The sequence below is a fragment of the Leptopilina heterotoma genome, unplaced genomic scaffold (genome assembly GCF_015476425.1).
Source record: "Leptopilina heterotoma isolate Lh14 unplaced genomic scaffold, ASM1547642v1 Lhet_305, whole genome shotgun sequence".
In the NCBI taxonomy this organism is placed as follows: Eukaryota; Metazoa; Arthropoda; class Insecta; order Hymenoptera; family Figitidae; genus Leptopilina; species Leptopilina heterotoma.
Window position 1 is genome coordinate 364,857 of NW_025111009.1, and position 19,426 is coordinate 384,282.

Below are 19,426 nucleotides of genomic sequence, written 5' to 3' on the forward strand. Positions count from 1 at the left end.
AATCATCTTGCCACTTGTATATCTAAGACGTTAAAAAAGAAAAAACAAAAAAACATGAAACATTACATTATGGAAAGTCGTTGTACCAATTAACTGTAACCAACTGATTGACCGGAATAAAGATATTTAAACAATTTCCTTCGCTTTTTATTTTTGATCCATTTTTTTTTTTTTAATTTATAATTTTTACTTTGATTAATAAACCCAAGTTTACTTAATTTTTAAACGCTATTCATCCATAAATGATTATTAATAATTATTATTAAATAAATAAATTAAATAAATTTTTATTAAATAATTGAACTTTCCAGGTGGTACTCGAGTACCACTGGAACTATCCTGGTAATAAGTTTATTCTAAATTTTTTTTATAAATTCAATTATTTTCCAAATTTTTAATTAGAATTCTTCAAAAATACGGATTATATTTTAAAATAATTTTCAAAAGTAAGCAAATGAAAATTCATTAAAATATTAAATTCATTTCAATGAAATTTGTCAAAATTTTCAATTGTTTCAATATTTTAAAATTATTTTCAGAAATACAACTAATTTTAAAACATTTTAATTACATTTTTTTAAGAATCAAATTTTTTCAGAATTTCTAAATTAAATTATTCAATACTTTTTGTTAAAAGAAAATTAAAAACTTATTCTTATTTATTTTTCCACAGGAATTCAAAATTTCAAATAATTGCAATGAAAAACCTCATGAAATTTAATTATTTCTAAAAATTGCAAACTTTAGGAATTTTAAAGAAAAATAATGTAATTAATACACTAAAAAAAAAATTTATTTGATTCAAATAACCGATTAATTGACTATTATCAATTGAATATTTACTTGAATTAAATAATATTTATTGGAGTTAATTAAATGGTATTTGAATAAATAATTTCAGTATTTGAAGCAAATACCGTTTAATAATTATGTTTCAAAAATTATTTTAGAAAATATTTTAAAATTAATTCAGAAAAAGATCTTAATAATTATTTTACACTCAAAGAATTTTCAAGCTATAGGAAATTTGTAACTTTTAAATAATAGAAAATTATAAATTTTAATAAAATAATTAAAATAAATAAATAATAAAATTATAATAAAATTAAATATCAAAATACATTTTTCAAAAATAAATTTAGTTTACTTTCTGTTTCTATCTGACAATAGTAGAGAGAAATATCTAGAGAGAAAGAGAAAAGAGATAGAGAGATAGAAATGAAAAAAAAATTATTTATAAACACAATCGTTATATATTGTTTATTGTGCTCATGAATTTATAATTATTTTTAACTTCATCGAGTGTTAATGAATTGTCATTTGAGCCATCAGAACGGAAGCATTGCTTCGCATTTATTTCTCAATGTGAGTGACAGTTTTGTTTTAGAAGAAATAGCAAATCTATATTATATATAGTATATATAAAAAGGGGAGAAAATGGAAAAAAATTATTAACAATCCCTACAATTATTAAAAAATTAAAAGTGTTTTTTACGCAATTTTTAAACATTTCTGCAAAAATTTTTAAACACCTTGAAATTTTTCAAATTTTTTTCAGTGGCAGTGCTTTTTTTTAAAAAATTTTCAAGCTGTTAACTGTACAGATAAAATCGACAGAGGCCAAAATGGCCACTGACGTGATCCCAAATCGTGTGATGCACGATGAATTTAAAAAATCACCCTTCTTCAAAAATCCCATTCAGGAGGAGGAGGATGAGGAGATATTTGATCAAGGTAAAATTTATAAACGTTAATTAATTAATTGCTAAAAACTAATTTATTTATGAACTGAAAAAATTTTGTAATTTTTTTTCATCACTTTTATGTTTATTATTTAGTTTATATTCCACTTATTTAATTAATTTTTTTATTTATTTTTATTTTTTGTTATTTATAGTCATTTGAATATTATTTAATATTCAAATAAATAAATTTATTTATTAACGGGACAAGCCTTTTCGTACAATTAGTAAATTATTTATTTTATTTATTTATAAACATGTCATAAACCCTTTCGTACAAATTGTACTCCTAAATTCTAAAAGTTACATAGGTGACAATCAAAAAAAAAAATATTTTTTTTAAACAAAATAATATTATTTTATTTATTTTATTAATTTTGTTTGATTAATTTATTTACCTATCTAATTTACTTTTTATTCATTTAAAATTAAGTTTTCCCATTTGATAAAAAAAAAAAAGAATACTTTTTTTTTATTAAACTCTTAAAGTTGATAATATACAATTTTATTAATTCTAATAGAATATTAAATAAAATTAATAAATTAGAAAATAAAAAAAAATTTCTTAGGTAAAATAAAGAGTTTGATTAATTAATTATTTTTTAAGGCGCAATTTCAAGTTCGATTGCCACTTGACATTGAATTCAATTGAGTCAGAAATTCATTTGGACAATTTGGCACTTGCATTGTCAGTTTGCCAAATAAAATTAGAAGACAGATTGCTCATAAAATTTTATTCGAGTTTCAGAACGTCAATATATTAAATCTCAAGTAATCAATTAATCGTAATTTTTAGTTAAGAACGTAAATTTTCAGTGTGGATTATTCATGAAAAATTAATTTAACTGTAAAAGAAATTTTTTAACAACTATAAATAATTTCTAATTTGATTTAATCATGTTTAATTAATTAATTAATGATTTGATTTTTCATTGATTTCCAATAATTTATTTTTTAGTTTTTCATATTTATTTTCTTAATTTCTCATTTTATTTGCTTCTTTATTTTATTTATTTCTTTATTTTACTTTATTTACTTTTTTTCTATATAACAATTAAGTGTCGTTACTTTTCAAAAAATAATTGAGAAAATAATTTTTTTTAGGATTCAGAAAAGAATTAAATGAACCAGATTCAATAACAATGGACCCAGAAAATTATGACACTGATTCGGAGAGTGAATCTGAGGATATAAATGATGAAATTCGAGAAAACTGTGATGTCTCTCAATCACTTAAAAATGGTAAATTTGATTTTTATTCAAAACATTTTTTGTTCATTTTCAGAAAAAATTAAAACTAATATTTTTTCTTTGAATATGCAAAAAAATTTCTTTTTATAATATTACTTGTTTTAAAATTGATAAAGAGAAAATTTATAAAAATTGTTAAACACTGAAAAAATTATTTATAAACAAATATGAACTTTTTTAATTTAAAATAAAAATTGAAATTATAATAATGAAAATAAATAGAAATTAATAAAAAATATTAATAAAAATATAAAATGTCAAAAAATAAAAAACGAGTTTGTAAGAAAACGTGAAAAAAACAAAAAATATAAGAAATGATCAAAATAAAAAGTGCAGTTTCAGTTAAACAATAAATATTGTAATAAATAATTCAAAAATTCAAAATTCAAATTTTTTTATTCGAAAAAAACCCTAAAATATTTTCTCAATTTTTTTCAGTGGCCCGAGTATTGAGACTAGTTTCCCAAGAAGCAGAAGACGACAACGACGACATTGTCATAAAAAATGTCAAAGAATATCGACGAAATTTCGACGGTTTTGCTGAAATAATACCATTTGACTCGCTACACTCAATGCACGAATACATTCGTTTAAATTTAAAAAATCAACACTCCGAAGAAATCGAACCATTAAAACAGGAAATTTATCTCAATATTTTATTACGAGTAAAACCTGAGGAGCGTTTCAATAAATTATTGGAGTCTTGTGATCCAATTATTCGTCGCATTCTCATGGCAAATAGAATAATATTGGAAGATCTTTTTAAAATTGCAAGTCTCGAGAAATTACCGTGTCCAATAACTTTTGACAGTGAAAATAAACATGAATTTGCAAGTCAAACTGATGAGGACGACACTGACTTAAACATTAAACCATGGTACATGCTCGAAATGATTGGCATCTGGTTAAACTTCATAAACAATCAACAAACTTTTCGAGATGAACTTCGAAATGAATTATTAGAGAAGTGCCTCGCTGGTATTTCCGTTCCTTTGAAATTTAAATAATTTTATTTCTTAATTGTATATTAGATTTGTAAATTATTGAATAAAAGAAAATTAATAAAAAATACTGTCACTGCTAAATTTGCATTTTTTATTTGTCAGACATTTTTATTAAAATTACTGGGAAAAATTAAATTTTTAAAATTCAGAAGAAAATTCTAAATTTTGTTGTCTTTTTTGTTTGTCTCATAAACTATAATTATGAAATCACCACGAATTCTAATAAAAAACCTTCAATTTTTTCTATTTCTTACAATAATTTCTTTTTAAATAACTTAATTCTTGAACAACTATCATAAAATTATTACGTAGAAATTATTTACTGAATAATTTTACGATTTATGAAATAAATAAAATAAATAAAATTTGTAAAACAAATATTTCAAAATTAATTCAATTTTAAAAAACTTGCGTTTACAATTTTCATAAATAGATCAACTTCAAAAGATTTTAATTTGAAATTTTAGAAAATTTAAATTTTTAAAGAATTTTATTAAAAATTATAAAAAACTTATATTTTTGCAAAATGTTAATAATTCAAATTCTTCTTGAAATTATTTTAATGTGTCAATATATATTTAATTAATTTCATTAAAAATAATGGATTTATAGAAAAATTTTAGTTAAAACAATTTTTTAAAATTAAATTTCTGAGAAGTTACAAATGATTGGAGAAATTCAATTATTTTCAAAAATAATAAAATTCTTCTTACAAAGTTCAATTATGTTCAAAATTAAAAAAAAAATACTTATCAAAATCACAATCATCTTTATAAATAAAAAAATAACAATATTCTTCACCAAAATTCAATTATTTTCAAAAATTTTCCTCATTTCAATGATTTTCAATATCTACTGTTTTAATAAATTTCCCAAAAGAATTCAAATATTTAAAAAAAATTTTAATAAAATTGTACTCAAACATTTAATTATTGTCATAAATAATAAAAACTTTACAGGAATTGAATTATTAGCATATTTTTTATAAATTTCTTCGGAATAATTCAATTAATTTCATAAATAATAAATTTTTTTTTATGAATTCAATTATTTTTATAAATAATAAAGCTCATCGCAGAATTTTAATTATTTTTAGTACAATTTTAATCGAATTCCTCGAAAAATGTAATTATTCTTAATTATTTAAAAATTTGTTGATAATTTTCTTTATAAGAATTAAATTTTAAAAAACATTCATATATTCAATAAATTATTTACTTTTGTTTTTAAATAATTAAATAATTTTGAAAAAGTTAGAAATTAAAAAATTTGAAAATTTGAACTTTCTATACTTTTAACTGGCAGTTCTGAAGTATTAGGTTTTTTTGAAAAAGTTGAATTTAATTTTTTTTAAAAATAATTTGACGTTTTTATTTTCTTATTATATTTAATTGAAGAATTTCCGAATACTCGAAATTTCGTAAAATTGAATTTAAAACAAATGTATTTGAAAAATCTCAAAGAACTTTTTCAAAAATTATTAAAAATAGTCGATTTAGAGAAGAATTTTAGTTAAAAATTCTAGAAAATATTAATTAAATTGAAATGATGAAAATAATTTTTATAATTATTTATTTTTATAATAATTAAAAGAACAAATACAAAAACAATATTTTCTACAGAAAAGAACAAAAGCATACACAAAAACTAACTTCAAAATGTGAACAGACAGAAAAAATGAAAGAATTATATACGAAGATTATTATAGTTAATTAGGGAAATTTTTTAGTCTGACTACAATTGACCTTTACTACCTATTTCGATTTTCCTTGGATTTATAAAACTTTTGTCTGACTAAAATCAATTATTACTACTGATTTTATTTAAAATAAGAAATAAAACAAAATTGTCAGTACTGTAATCATTTAATAGCCATTGACTTTTACTCCTGATTTCAATTTTTCCTGAGTTTCTAAAAATCTTGTCTGACTAAAATCGATTTTTACTACTGATTTTAATTTATAAGGAATAGAAAAAAATTAAGTCTGCGACTAACTTCTCTTCCTTTAATCGAAACAAGTTTGGTGTACTTACAATTGACCTTTACTACTGATTTCAATTCTTCTTGAATTTATAAAAATGTTGTCTGACTAAATTCGATTTTTACTACTGATTTTAATAAAAGAAATAAGAAAATGTCTGACTATAATTGTCTATAACCATTTATTTGTATTTTTCCCAGATCCTTACGTTTAGTCTGACTGTTATTGACCTCTACTACTAATTACAATTTTTTCTTAACTTGTAAAACTTTTGTCTGACTACCAATGACTTTCACTACTAATTTTCATTTTTCCCGAATTGTTCACTAACTTTTCTTTGTAATCGCGTTTTACTACTAATTTTCACTAGATAATAAAAACATGTTTGACTATAATTGCATTTTATTCCTTATATTTTATTTTTAGAAATATTCGTAAACAATCTGTCTGACTACCATTGACTTTCTCTACTTATTTCCATTTTTCTAGATTTTGTAAAAGTTTCGTTTGAATATGATTTAAATTTATTACTGATTTTTTACTACTTATTTAATTTACTGTTTTAATGAAAGAAAAAGCTGTTTGTCTGATGATAAAATCGTCTTTTACTACTACTTTCATAATTGTAAATAAAGAAAAAATGCGCCTGACTAAAATCGTCTATAACTACTTGAATTTTTGTTAAACTCCGTAAAAAAAATAAAGTAAATAAAACAATTCAAAATCTGGCTGAATGAAAATGACATTTACTACTGATTCCCATTTGATAAAATTAAACAAATTTTGGGCTGACAAAAAATGGGTTTCTACTACTGTTTTCTAGTTTATACCAAATAATAAGAGTTTTGTCTGACAGTAACTGACTGTTTCTACTAATTTCTATTTTTTACAATTTAGTAACGTTATGTCTGACTATATAATTGACTCTTACTACTATACAAAAACAAGAAAAAATAATTAGTAAAATTCTAAACTTAATCGTCTATTACGACATTAATTTTATTTTTCAAAATTCGAAAAACCCAATCGACTCCCACTAGAAACTTTTTTTTTTTAAATAGAAAAACTTTTGTCGGACTACTGTTTTACTTCTACTACTTAATATGAGCAAACATTCAAAGACATTCGTAAAAAGTTTTGTCTGACTGCAATCGACCCTTACTACTGATTTAAATTTATTATATCATAATTATTATTTTTTTTAAATATTTAAAAAAAAACTCTAAAATCGTCGCCTATAGAATGCATACGCGCACTCTACTATACCAACAAGGTGGTTGTTGAAAATTTTCCAAATGCAAACACCAGAGAGCGTCAAGTGACAGAAAAATATTTCCAAATATTCGATAAACTAGAAAATTCACATAAATCGACTAACTAATAAATCCATCCTGAATATAGTAAAACAAAAACAAAATTTTACAATTTCTATATAATTAGTTGTCAAAAAAAAAAAATTATAAAAAAAATCCTAAGTGAAAATTATTCAAATATTGTACTTTTTTTCTAATAAACAATTTATAGTGCTAAAAAATATTCGAAAGTAAATTGTATAATAATAATTGTCATAAGTAAAATAATAATAATAATAATAATTTTAAAGAACAATAATAATAATTATTGTTATCAACTTTATTATTAAAATTTTCTAGAGTGATAGTTTTAATTATAATACAAATTATTATTATAAAAGATTGTTAATAATTATGAAAAATAATTGAAAATAATTTATAATTATAAACTAATAATAATTATAAATTAATAATCATCAACTAATAATAATTATAAATTAATAAAAAATAATAAAATTCGAAAAGAAAAAACTATTAAAATATATCAAGATAGAAATCAAAATTCTTTATTAAATTAAATTATCCCATATATTTTAGATTGTTTTTCTTTACTTTAATTTTCTTATTTGTATTTATTTATTTATTATTATTAAATAAACAGGTCAACAGACAAAAAATCATTTAACTTTATTTTGTTTTATTATATTTATTTTTCTTTATTTGTGTTATCATTTATTTAATAAACAAATAAATAAATAACAAAATAAATAAATAAATAAATCATACAAAAGAAATAAGAGGTAAAAAATATTATTCCAATTCATGTCTAAATTAAAAAAATTTTCTATTTTCAGAATTAATACTGTAATATTGTAATTTTTTTTTGCATCGAATATAATACCACTCTCTGTTTTTTTTTATTTTATTCCCAGAAAGAGAGAAAGACTCTCTTTGTGAATAAAAGAAAAAAAGTGAAGCCATAATCAATCAAATAGTTACAAATTAAACATGAAATTGACCGAGTAAATTGAAACAATCGATTCTTGATCAAATGACCCGTCGAGAATAATTTAATGAAATATGAATAAAATCGAAAGATATTGTGAATATAAAGCATAAAATGTTTTTCTGATGATTTCGTCAAAAAAGAAAGAGATAAAAAAATATAAAAGGGTGAAGGTCTGATAAATGTATTTTTACATAAAATTCGATCTATAAAAACTTTGAAATATCGGTCACTGTAGAATATTAATTGAATATAATTGAACGTTACGTTATTTTTAAAGCTCTCGGAATTTTTTTTCTCTCCCTTTATATACATATACATATATATATATATATATACACAACGACTGTTGTCTATATTGAGAATGAGAATAAAAGAAAAAAAAATTGCTTTTATTTTAAACATTTCATTGAAACATTGTAAATTGAAAACAAATTAATACCGATATAACTGTTTTATTTAAAAACATATTTTATTGAGGATTCCATTTTATTTTTGTTTCGTTAATTAAAGACACATAAATTTTATTCAATAATTTCTCTCACGAAGGGTGATAATAATTTTCAATTTTTTATTATTGTAACAATTGTGTTTGATAACTGTATTTTTTGAGAAAAAAAAGATAAAATAAATATGCTTAAATTTGCTAAATGTGACAAATAAAATTTCATAAAAACAATAATTTTAAACCCATTTGTAAACAACTTTATTCAGGTATGCAAATAAATTGAAATTTAACATATTTTTAATTCTCATTTTATATTGAAAATGTATTTTTTATTTTTTAATTTACTTCCATATAATTTATATTGATAAATTCCGGTTGATACAAGTGTGTATCAATTTTAAAACATACTTTGTATCATAATAATAACAAACAAAAAATTTCCAATGTATTATTTTAATATTTTTTTTCCATTTATTTATTTATTTATTTATCTATAACTAAGTTAAAAGAATGTTATCATTGTGTGGAAAATTAGAGGAAAATTTTGTATTGCATATAGCAGAAAATAAAATTTTTGCATGAAATATAATGCATACAGAAATATTTTTTGAAAATATTTCCTTTATTATTTTAATTTATTTTTTATCATCGTTAATAATTTTTTTCTCCATTAAAAATAAATTATATTAAAAGTAACTAAAATCAAAATAAGTAAAATTAAAATAAATAAGATGAAATGTTCTTTGACATAATTAATGTCATAACACAATTAATTAATGTTTCTACTTAATAATTTTCTTTCAATAAAAATAAATTAAATTAAACGTCAAGTAAAAAACAAATGCAATTAAATGTAAATAAAATAAATAAATAAATTAACTTTTCATAAATAAACTTTAAATGAATATAATTAAAATGAAATGAAATTCAAATAAATAAGATTAAAATAAATTAGAAGAAATATTCCTTGAAAATATTTCTTTTAATATTTCTAGTTAATAATTTTTTTTTTTCATAAAAAATAAATAATATTAAAACAATGCCTTCACGAGGAAACAATAAATAAAATTAAAACAAAATAGAATTGGAAATAAGTAAATTTACAAATAAGTAAAATTAAAAAAAAATTTAAAATTGTAAATATATAAAGTGAAAATAAATAAGTATTTGCAAAAATTAAAAATAAATAAAACTAGCAACAATTCGCGCGCTAAAGCACGCGGCTAACTTCGTACTGCCTTTTTAAAATAAAATTAGCAATTTCAAAAATAATAGAATTTAAAAATTTTCTAATTTAAATTTTTTGTTGAAAACACTAAAAAATTCAATTTTGGAGAAATTACAAATAATTGCAGAAATTCAATTATTTTCGAAAAAAAAATAAAATTCTTCTTATAAAATTCAACTATGTTCAAAATTTGAAAAAAATTCTCGCAAAAATCCCAATTATCTTTATAAATAACAAAATTCTTCTCCAAAGTTCAATTATTTTCATAAATGTCAAAAAAAATCTTGTCCTACTTTCAATAATTTTCAAAAATTTTTCTACTTTCAATGATTTTCAATATCTACTATTTTAATAAAATTTCCCAAAAACAAATTCAATTATTAAGGGCATTTGAACCTTGATGACGTTACACTTTGTGCAAAGCATGTGTGACGTCGTCAAGGTTCAAATGCCCTTAAAAAAAATATGCAAACATTTAATTATTTTCATAAATAATAAAAATTTCACAGAAATTAAATTATTTTTATTCATAAATAGTAAATTTTTTTTTTTAAGTAACTCAATTATTTACATAAAAATAATTTAAAATTAGCTACAAAATTCTTATAATATAAATTAATAATTTTATCTCTCAGTCATCTTTAATTATTTATTAGAAAACATGAAGAAATCGATCACTCCGAGTCTTCGACTCGGAGCAATCAATATCTTCATGTTTTATAACAATATAGGTACTTTTATAAATTGTTTAATTTAAAAAGGGTTTGAATTTGAAATTTTTAATGTCTTAATTCCTATGTGGAAAATCCTGTTCCAAAAATAAGATTTAAAATAGAAATTGTGCAAATATTTTTCTTCTTTTTCTAAAACCAAATAATAATTTTGTTAAAAAAAAATGAAAATACATAGAATAAAAAATAAATAAAATGAGAAAATCGAGCATGAAAATCAAAAAATAAATTTACAAATAAATAAAACTAAAAACAAAAAAAATAAAAAAGTAAAAATTTATTAAAAACAACAGTTATTACTATAATAAAATATTATTTCTTAAAAAAAATCAAAAAAAAAATAGAGAAATCATTCCACCTTACATTCATTCCACATTCTCCGCAGAAAAAACGTCATATTATTATATAAAAAAAGTATTTATTATCTTTATCAGATATTACGATAATACGATGAATAATAAACATTCAAAAAAAAAAAAATGGGGAATAATAATAAAAAAAAGGAGTGCATTTATCTAGAATTAGATTGAAAATTGGCTCTTAGCTTTAAGTGTGTTTCTTGTTTTCCCCCCCATTAACCCCCAACCCCCCTTGAATAGCAATTCAACCACCTTGGCTTCAGCCCCTTAACTGTTAGTTTCACCTCGCCTACTTGCGGAACCGCATCAGTTGTGCAGTATAGAATGCAGGAAACATGCGCGAAATTGAGGTTCTGCGGTAACATGCATACCTTTTATATGCATTAAAATAGTGGCTGCAGATTTTCTAACTGAAAATGTGATATTCCATTTTTTTTCGCTCTCTCTCTCTCTTTCTCTCTCTTCTTTTTCATACCACAATAATTCTTAAACCCGTTTATCTATATATAGTATATTAACAAAAATTCCAACAAAAAGAAAATTAAATAAATAAAATAAAATGGTGAGTTTTTTTATATATAATAAAATTTAATTTTTTATCTACTTGAAAATTATTTATATTTGTAAAATGAAACTCAGTCGGTAATGACAAAATCTATCAAACTTTTGTGCATATCTTTACACAATATATGTACAAGAAGAGTAATAAACTTTGAAATTTTATTAATATTATTATAATTATATTATTTTTTTATTCTTGTTGTTTTAACATCACTCCTATTGTTATTATTTTTTATTACTTTTTTGTCATTACTCTTGTTGTTATTGTTTTTTGTCATTACTCTTAATGTTGTTATTTTTTGTTTTATTATTTTTGTTTTTTAACATTGCTCTTGTTGTTACTGTTTTATTATATTGTTGTTTTTTTAACATTAATATTGTTGTTATTGTTTTTTATTACCTTTATTTTTTAAACACATATCTTGTTGTTATTGGTAATGTTTTTTTTTATTATTGTAGTCTTTCAACAATATTATTGTTGTTACTGTTATTGCTTTTTATTACCTTTGTTTTTTTAACATTACTTTTGTTGTTATTGGTAATGTTTCTTTATTATCGTTGTTTTTTAAATTTAATATTCTTATTATTGTTATTTTTTTATTGTAACAATTTTATTGTTACATAATTTTACAATAATAATTGAATTTTGTGCTTTTACTCGTTTATAAAATCCTCACTTTTTTAATATTCGTTGCAGTATCTTTTTTTTTTTTTTTATTTTTAATTTATTCATAAGAACTAATTTTACATAATCCATTAATTATTTGAAGCAATTTTTCAATAATTTTTAATAATGAGTTATAATCGCAGTCGAGAGAAACATTAAATCACGTTTATGAATTTTTAAAATTTTCGATTTATGTAAAAATAAAATTTCTCCCTTCAAAATCATAAAAACGGAATAAATAATGCATAATAATTCAATTTTGCAAAAATTATGGAAAAATGTAAAAGAAAAATATATATAAAAGAATAAAAGGTAATTAAATTTTCATAATTATATCGACAAGTTTAAAAAGAACCTAAAAACTAATTTCAAAATACAGGAAAAATGCGTAAACTATAAAAAAAATTTTAAAAAATGATTAAATAATAAAGAAAGGAAACAACGAATAATTAATTTTTCAATATTATCAAAGACTGTTTAAACAAAAATTAAAATACCTTTTTTTTATTTTAAATTTTAAATTCCAAACAATTTTGACAGAAATATTTCAACAATATTTAAAGGAACAAGTTGCTACTCTACTTTATCAATCTTAGAATACAAATATTTGAATAAATGAGTCCGGTCTTAAACGAGGTAAATATTTGTAAAGAAGAAATATTTGTTCAATCAACAATCGAGGATAATGCTATTATAAAAATGTTATAAATAAATAATGTCCAAATAAACTCCTAGATTATTTACCCCTGTAAATTGTTAAATAAACAAATAAATAATATCAAAGAAGCAAAAAATATATTTTTCTAAAGAAAACAGAAAAAGAAATTTTTTGAAAACGAATTTCTCAATGGCAAAAAAAAACTGTAAATTTAAATTATAATTTTCTTTAAACAGTTTTCGATTAATTATTATTTTTGTTATAAATCATATAAATAATAATGGTAATAATAATTGAAAAAAATTTTTGATAAAGTAATAAAATTGAAATAATAATAATTGCAATTATAATTACAATAAAAATATTAACAAATAAAAATTAATAATAATAATAATTATTATTATTATTATTATATTTATTATTATTATATTATATTCAGACTAAGAATAATAATAACAGTAATAATAATAATAATGAAAAATAATTAATTACCATTAGTACATTTTCACTGACAAGAGAATTAGTGTCGCACGCGAGCGAAATTTAATTAATTGTAGGTAATCAATATATTTAATGGTAATTAAAAATAATTAAAGATCTATTTTCACGTCCAAATAAAATTCATATTCTGAATTGTAAATTTCAAACCAATTTCTGACAAATTACATGAAAACTAAATTTAAACAAAATCCGAGAAATAATAATGGAATTATGTATTGAAAATCAAAGATTTCTGCACAGAAAAATTATTAAACAATATAATTATTGTTTAGATTTCGAAAAATTATTTTATAAAAAAATACGAAATTAACAAAAAATGGTATAAATGATTTAAATACAAATTAAAAATTTGAAGACGCATTAATACAAAATAAATAAAAATATAATTTTTAAATAAAATTAAAATAAATAAAATAAAATAAAAAATAACAGATAAATAAATAAAATAAAAATTAATAAAACGAAAATATTAAAAATAAGGAAAATTAATATTTGAAATAAATAAATAAATAATTAAACTTTTTTAATATTTATTTATAAACTTGATTGTCGAAAAAGAGGGGTTCATTATAATTCTGATTATTATTATTATTATTAGGAAAATTAATTCAAATGGATATAAATATAAAAAGATGACAATTATTTCCTCAGTGGAGAAAAATATTCCTACTTTCTTCATCTTTTTATATCTGACACAGATTCAATTTTTCATCGTTACATTATGTGTCGACGTCCACACCCTTTTTCCTTTATGTTCCCGAGAAGTCAGAAAGAAATAGAGACCGGAAAAGTTATTACTCTAGAATGGAGTTTTCTCGCTTATATCTCTTTTATCTCTTCTATTTTAATATTTTCTTTTTTTCTCTCGAATTTGATTTCAACTTTTCTTTATGTACTTTATTGAAGATTTCTTCCAGTAAACAGTCTCACACACACACACATACACATACAAAAGGAAAAAAATAGAAAAAAAAATTAAGGAAAAATAATAAATAAAAAAAAATTCTTTTTTGATTAAGAAAACGTCGAGAAATTTTTCAGTATCATATTTTTTTGATCGAGGAAAATTATTTATTAAATATTTAATAGAAAAATAATTTTTTTAATCCACTTATTTTTATTACAATTAGACCTCTTTTTTTAAGGAAAAATTTTATTTTTTTCAACTCTTTCCATTTTTTCTACTTTTCTATATATTAAAAAAAAATATAATTTAATTAAAAAAATTTTTTTCGAAGAAATCAAATATTTTTTTGGCGCAAATAGAAATGTGTAAAAAATAAATTTTCTTTCATTTTACTATTTTTTCTTTTTTTATTTAAAAAGAAAATAATAAAATTTAATAAAATTAATTTTTTTATCTCTTTATTAAAAAAAGAAAAAAAATTTAATTCGGTTACTTATTAATTTAACAAAATCGTCAAATAATAGCAATTACTATGAATAATGATTCTATTCAAACAAATGATATTAATTAAATGGGTCATGTATATTTAACAGGAAAATAATCGCTAATATTAATTAATAATTATAGATATTGAATAAGCAGAGTTTAAATATTAATCAATAAATAAATTTAATTTAATCAAAGAAAATTTTTAATAATAAAAAAAAAATGTTAAATAAAAATGTTTAATTAAAGAAAATATTTAATAATTAAAATAAATTTTTTATCATTAAAAATGTAGTAGAAAATGTCCCAAAAGTCTTTTTTTTTATTACTCACTTAAATACAATAAAATAATTCAGTTTAAATTCTTTTTCTTCTATTTTTTCTTTTCTTTCTTTCTCTTTATTATATCCACAATTTGACGTTCTCGTTGAGAAGTTTTACATTTTTCCGAGTTTTTGGAGCGTAAAAGTGAAAAAAATTTCTGTCAAAGTTAAAGGGATGGAACTTTTTTTTTCGCGCACACCTTTTTTTTCCCTCTTTTTGCAAACTATAGATGTGAAATTCTGCCATAACCCGCAGTGTGGAATTTTTTCGAGTTTTAATTAGTACAAGTTCCTCACGCTAATGTTTCACATATACTATACGAAACTAGGTAATTTTTTAATTGCATTATATAAAAATGATGAATTAGTCCCTCAAACATTTTTGCATAAAGTGCCGCGAGAAATTTATAAATATTCAGTAGAATTAGGTAAAGGAAAAAAAGTTCTACTCATTTTCTTATGCTTTAGTTTTTTTTTTAAATTTTCACATTATTAATAAATAAATAAATTATTAAATTATAACAATTTTACGGTAAAAGTCTTAAATAATTAAAATTCGCCTCACAATTTTTGAGAAATCCTTATTTCTTTTGAAAAATAAAAATTTTCCACACAGAAAGAATTTTTTCTTTTTTTAAAAATTCTTCAATATAAAAGAAAAAATTTCTTTTTGTGGGGAATTTTTATTTTCCAAAAGAAAAGGATAAAAAATTGTTTTAAAAAGTAGGATTTTATTTGAAAAGACGTGTCGAGATATGAAACAGTTGTGTGGGACAATATCTTTGTTTTCTTTTAATTCGCAAGTTTTCTAAAGTAGCTAACAAGCAAAGTTACGAACGGCTGCCCACCATTTCTGGTAAGAGAGTTCGAAAAACTATCGAGATTGAGCGTCAGGTTGCAGATTCTAAGAAACTTTACTTTCTGTAATGAGAGAAGGCCCTTCTGAACTAGTAATGTGAATCGGAAATAATGAGACTTTTCTCTTGTTTGATTGTCTTTGCGTGCCACGAAAGAAACTCTTTTTTTCATTTTTTTTTTTTATCTTTTATACAAACATTTTCTCCATTATCAAAATCAAATTAAAAATATTTTTTTGAGCAAAAGGAAATTTCGTCTCTCTCTCTCTCTCTCTCTCTCTCTCTCTCTCTTGCTCTCTTTTTCTCTCTCTGGAAAATTTTAATATATCTTTTCTAAAATGAAAAATTTTTTTCCAAAGTGGATCGTAATTCTTTTTGAATTTTCATTTCGAGAAATTTATTTTTTCCTGAAATTTCGAAGTGAATCAAATTGATGAAATGAAACGGAAAAAGATGAATATGCAAATATGCTAAAGGTTTTTTATTACGAAAACAAATGAAAGAATTTTTCTCCATATTTAAACATTTACAAAAGAAGAAAAATTACATAAAATGAAAACAAAAATAAATTTAATATTTCAGTTACTTAAGAATCTTTTTTCTACAGAAAAACATTTTTTTTCTTCTTATACAAAAAAAAATTGCAATAACATTAAAACTTAAATAAATTGAATACATTTTTAATTTAGAAGTTTTTATAATAAAAAAAATTTCTTTATTTAAATAGTATAAAAAAATAAACTGCGAGCATTTCAATCAAAAATTTTTTATATCTACAAACAAATTTTTCTTTACTTAAAAAAGTTAACAAAGAAAAAACCAATTGCATAAAATGAAAAATAAAATAAATTGGGCTTTTTCAATTAAGAATTTTTTTTAAATTCAAAAAAATTTTTTTGTTATTTAAATATTTACGAAGAAACAAAATTTTCTAACGCGAAAAATAAAAAAAATAAATCGAACATTTTCAATTAAGAATTTTCTATTTACAGACAAATTTTTCCTAGTTTAAATATATTTACAAAGAGAAAAAGAATTCCTAAAAATTAAAAATAAAATAAATTGAACATTTCTACCAAAAATTTTTTATTTACAGAAGAAAAATACAAGTTTTATACAAAAAGAACTTTTATTATTCATAGCTTCTTTTGATGGAAATAAATACATTTTCAAAAATTTACACAATAGTATAAAAAAAAATTTTTTTCCAACAAAAAAAAAGTGGGATAATTTACTAAAAAAAAATTGTATTAAAAATTATTTTGCAAAATGAAAAATTCACGGACATTTCATGAATTAATTTTCCCGGTCTTAAATAATAAATCTGAAAATAAATTATTCCATAAAAGATTGAAATAATTCAAATTTCAAATCCTTTAAAATCGAATAATTTTATAAAATTGATACTGTAACTTATTAAAACTATTTTCAAAAATTCAACTCAATTATTTTCTAGAAATTTTAACTAACATATTTCTAAAATTCACTTGTTTGCAAGACAATTTCATAAAGTTTTGAATAATTTGAATGTTTTTCAAATAATTATTATATTTTAATAATATAACTAATTTGAAATAAATGTGAATAAAAATGTTTCAAAAAACTAACTTATTCAGAATTTTTAGTTAAAATCTTTTACAATTCAAATTTTCTAAAACTTCAATTTGAAATTTTTTAAATTTCAATCTATATTAAAATTAAGAATATTAATTTAACATTCTAAAATATAGAAATAGTTGCTTATGAATAATTGTAAAAAAAACGAATTAATATTAATGCAAAATACAGTTTTTAAAAAATTTATTTTTTAAGAAAAAAAATTGTATTTGTTTTTATTTTTTATTTATTTTATTTATTATTTTAATAATATTTTAACAATATTTTAACAATTTGCGCGGCTAACTTCTTACTAACTTTTTAAAATAAAATTAGCAATTTTAAAAATAATAGAATTTGAAAATTTTCTAATTTAAATTTTTGTTATTGAAAACACTGAAAAAATTAAGTTTTGAATGTTTTCATTCCTGTGACAAATCCTGTTCAAAAAATAAAATTAAAAATAGGAATTGTGCAAATATTTTTCTTCTGTTTCTAAAACACAATAATAAATATTGTTAAAAAAAAATGGTGATTCATAAACAAAAAATAGTGCAAAATAAATATATTTTCTATTTCTTAATCACAGTTGTTTAACAATTTTCTAATTTTCTTTAGAAATAAAGAACAGAAATCTACATAATTTCAATTTGACAAAACATATTATATCTAACAAAAGAAAAAATGAAAGACCATTCATTCAAATTATTATAGTTAATTTTTATAAATTTCATATCACTTTTGTTCTAATTAGTTCAAATTTTTACTAATTCAAATTTGTTTCGTTATAATATTATTGCAAAAAAAAAAAATAATTTATAAACTGATTTATTTTTTACTATATTTTATAGGATGTGAAATTTTTTCGACGAATTTAATTAAAATTATATTTTGTTTAATTATTGTTAGAAACAGAAAGAATTTAAAATTAAATTTAATATTTTCTTTTTCTAAGTCTGTTACGTTGGACAACAACAAAATTAATAATTTTCTTATAAATTCTAGAAATTGAATATTTTTTATAGTATACTTTTGATAAAATTCCCTGACAAAATAAAATGATTTTATTGAAGATCATTCAATCTTTTTTTAATGAAATATAATTAATAAGTCTTAGAATAAATATTTCTATTTTTTATGACAAAATAATCAGAGGTTTAAAAAAAAAAAATTCCAAAATCCCGGTTAAGATCAAAATTTACTGTCATTTCCCCGTTTTTCCCGGTCTAGCGACCACCCTGTGGGAAGTATTAAAAAAATCATTCACTTGAAAGTAATGTAAAAAAAATTTCGTCAAATTTCCCGCTATTTTTTCGCAATTATAATTCAAAAAGATTTATTACTTTTTTTTGTCAAAAAAAAATTCGTTTTAAGAGGAAGCATTTTACCACGCTTCTATTGTTCTTGCATTGAACACACAGACATTAGATGAAATAGCTGACTACTTTTCCAGCGAATTTCCACTAAAATTGCAATAATCACGGAAAATCGTGAGTATTATGCTATTATGAAAACTATATAGCTATATATATTGTACATTTTGTATATATATATAATATAGTTATATAATATGTAAGTTGCTCTACATTCTAATTTGCTTCAACCTATTTGCCTATTCAGTTCGGTCTGTTTGCTTATCCGGTGCACTCACTATTAATTTAAGCAAAGATGCGAACTGTCGCCTATAGCAAAAGTTGTGAACTTGTAAGTTGAACCTTCTCTATCTGTGCCCGGTTGCAAGTTGAATTAAGTACAGGTCGAGTGCTGAAATTTCTTGTGCCAACTTATACTTGGCACTGGAAGGAAAACTAGTATAAGTATAAAGGA

General features: G+C 20.6%; 2 protein-coding genes across 4 annotated transcripts in view; one reads left to right on the top strand and one right to left on the bottom strand.

Moving 5' to 3' along the window:
- The window catches only part of LOC122504572 (putative Dol-P-Glc:Glc(2)Man(9)GlcNAc(2)-PP-Dol alpha-1,2-glucosyltransferase), a 181,922-nt gene that overhangs the window by 90,760 nt on the left and 71,736 nt on the right, over positions 1-19,426 (bottom strand). The window lies entirely within an intron of this gene.
- Positions 1,326-4,078, top strand: LOC122504576. 2 transcript variants are annotated; one of them, XM_043615742.1, is made up of 4 exons: positions 1,326-1,365; positions 1,559-1,734; positions 2,847-2,984; positions 3,432-4,078. In XM_043615742.1, the coding sequence occupies exons 2-4, from the start codon at positions 1,626-1,628 to the stop codon at positions 3,998-4,000; spliced, it is 816 nt and encodes a 271-aa protein (XP_043471677.1). In that variant the 5' UTR covers positions 1,326-1,365; positions 1,559-1,625; the 3' UTR covers positions 4,001-4,078. The 2 variants fall into 2 exon arrangements, with proteins under 2 accessions (XP_043471677.1, XP_043471678.1); XM_043615743.1 differs by lacking the exons at positions 1,326-1,365; positions 1,559-1,734 and adding an exon at positions 2,456-2,513.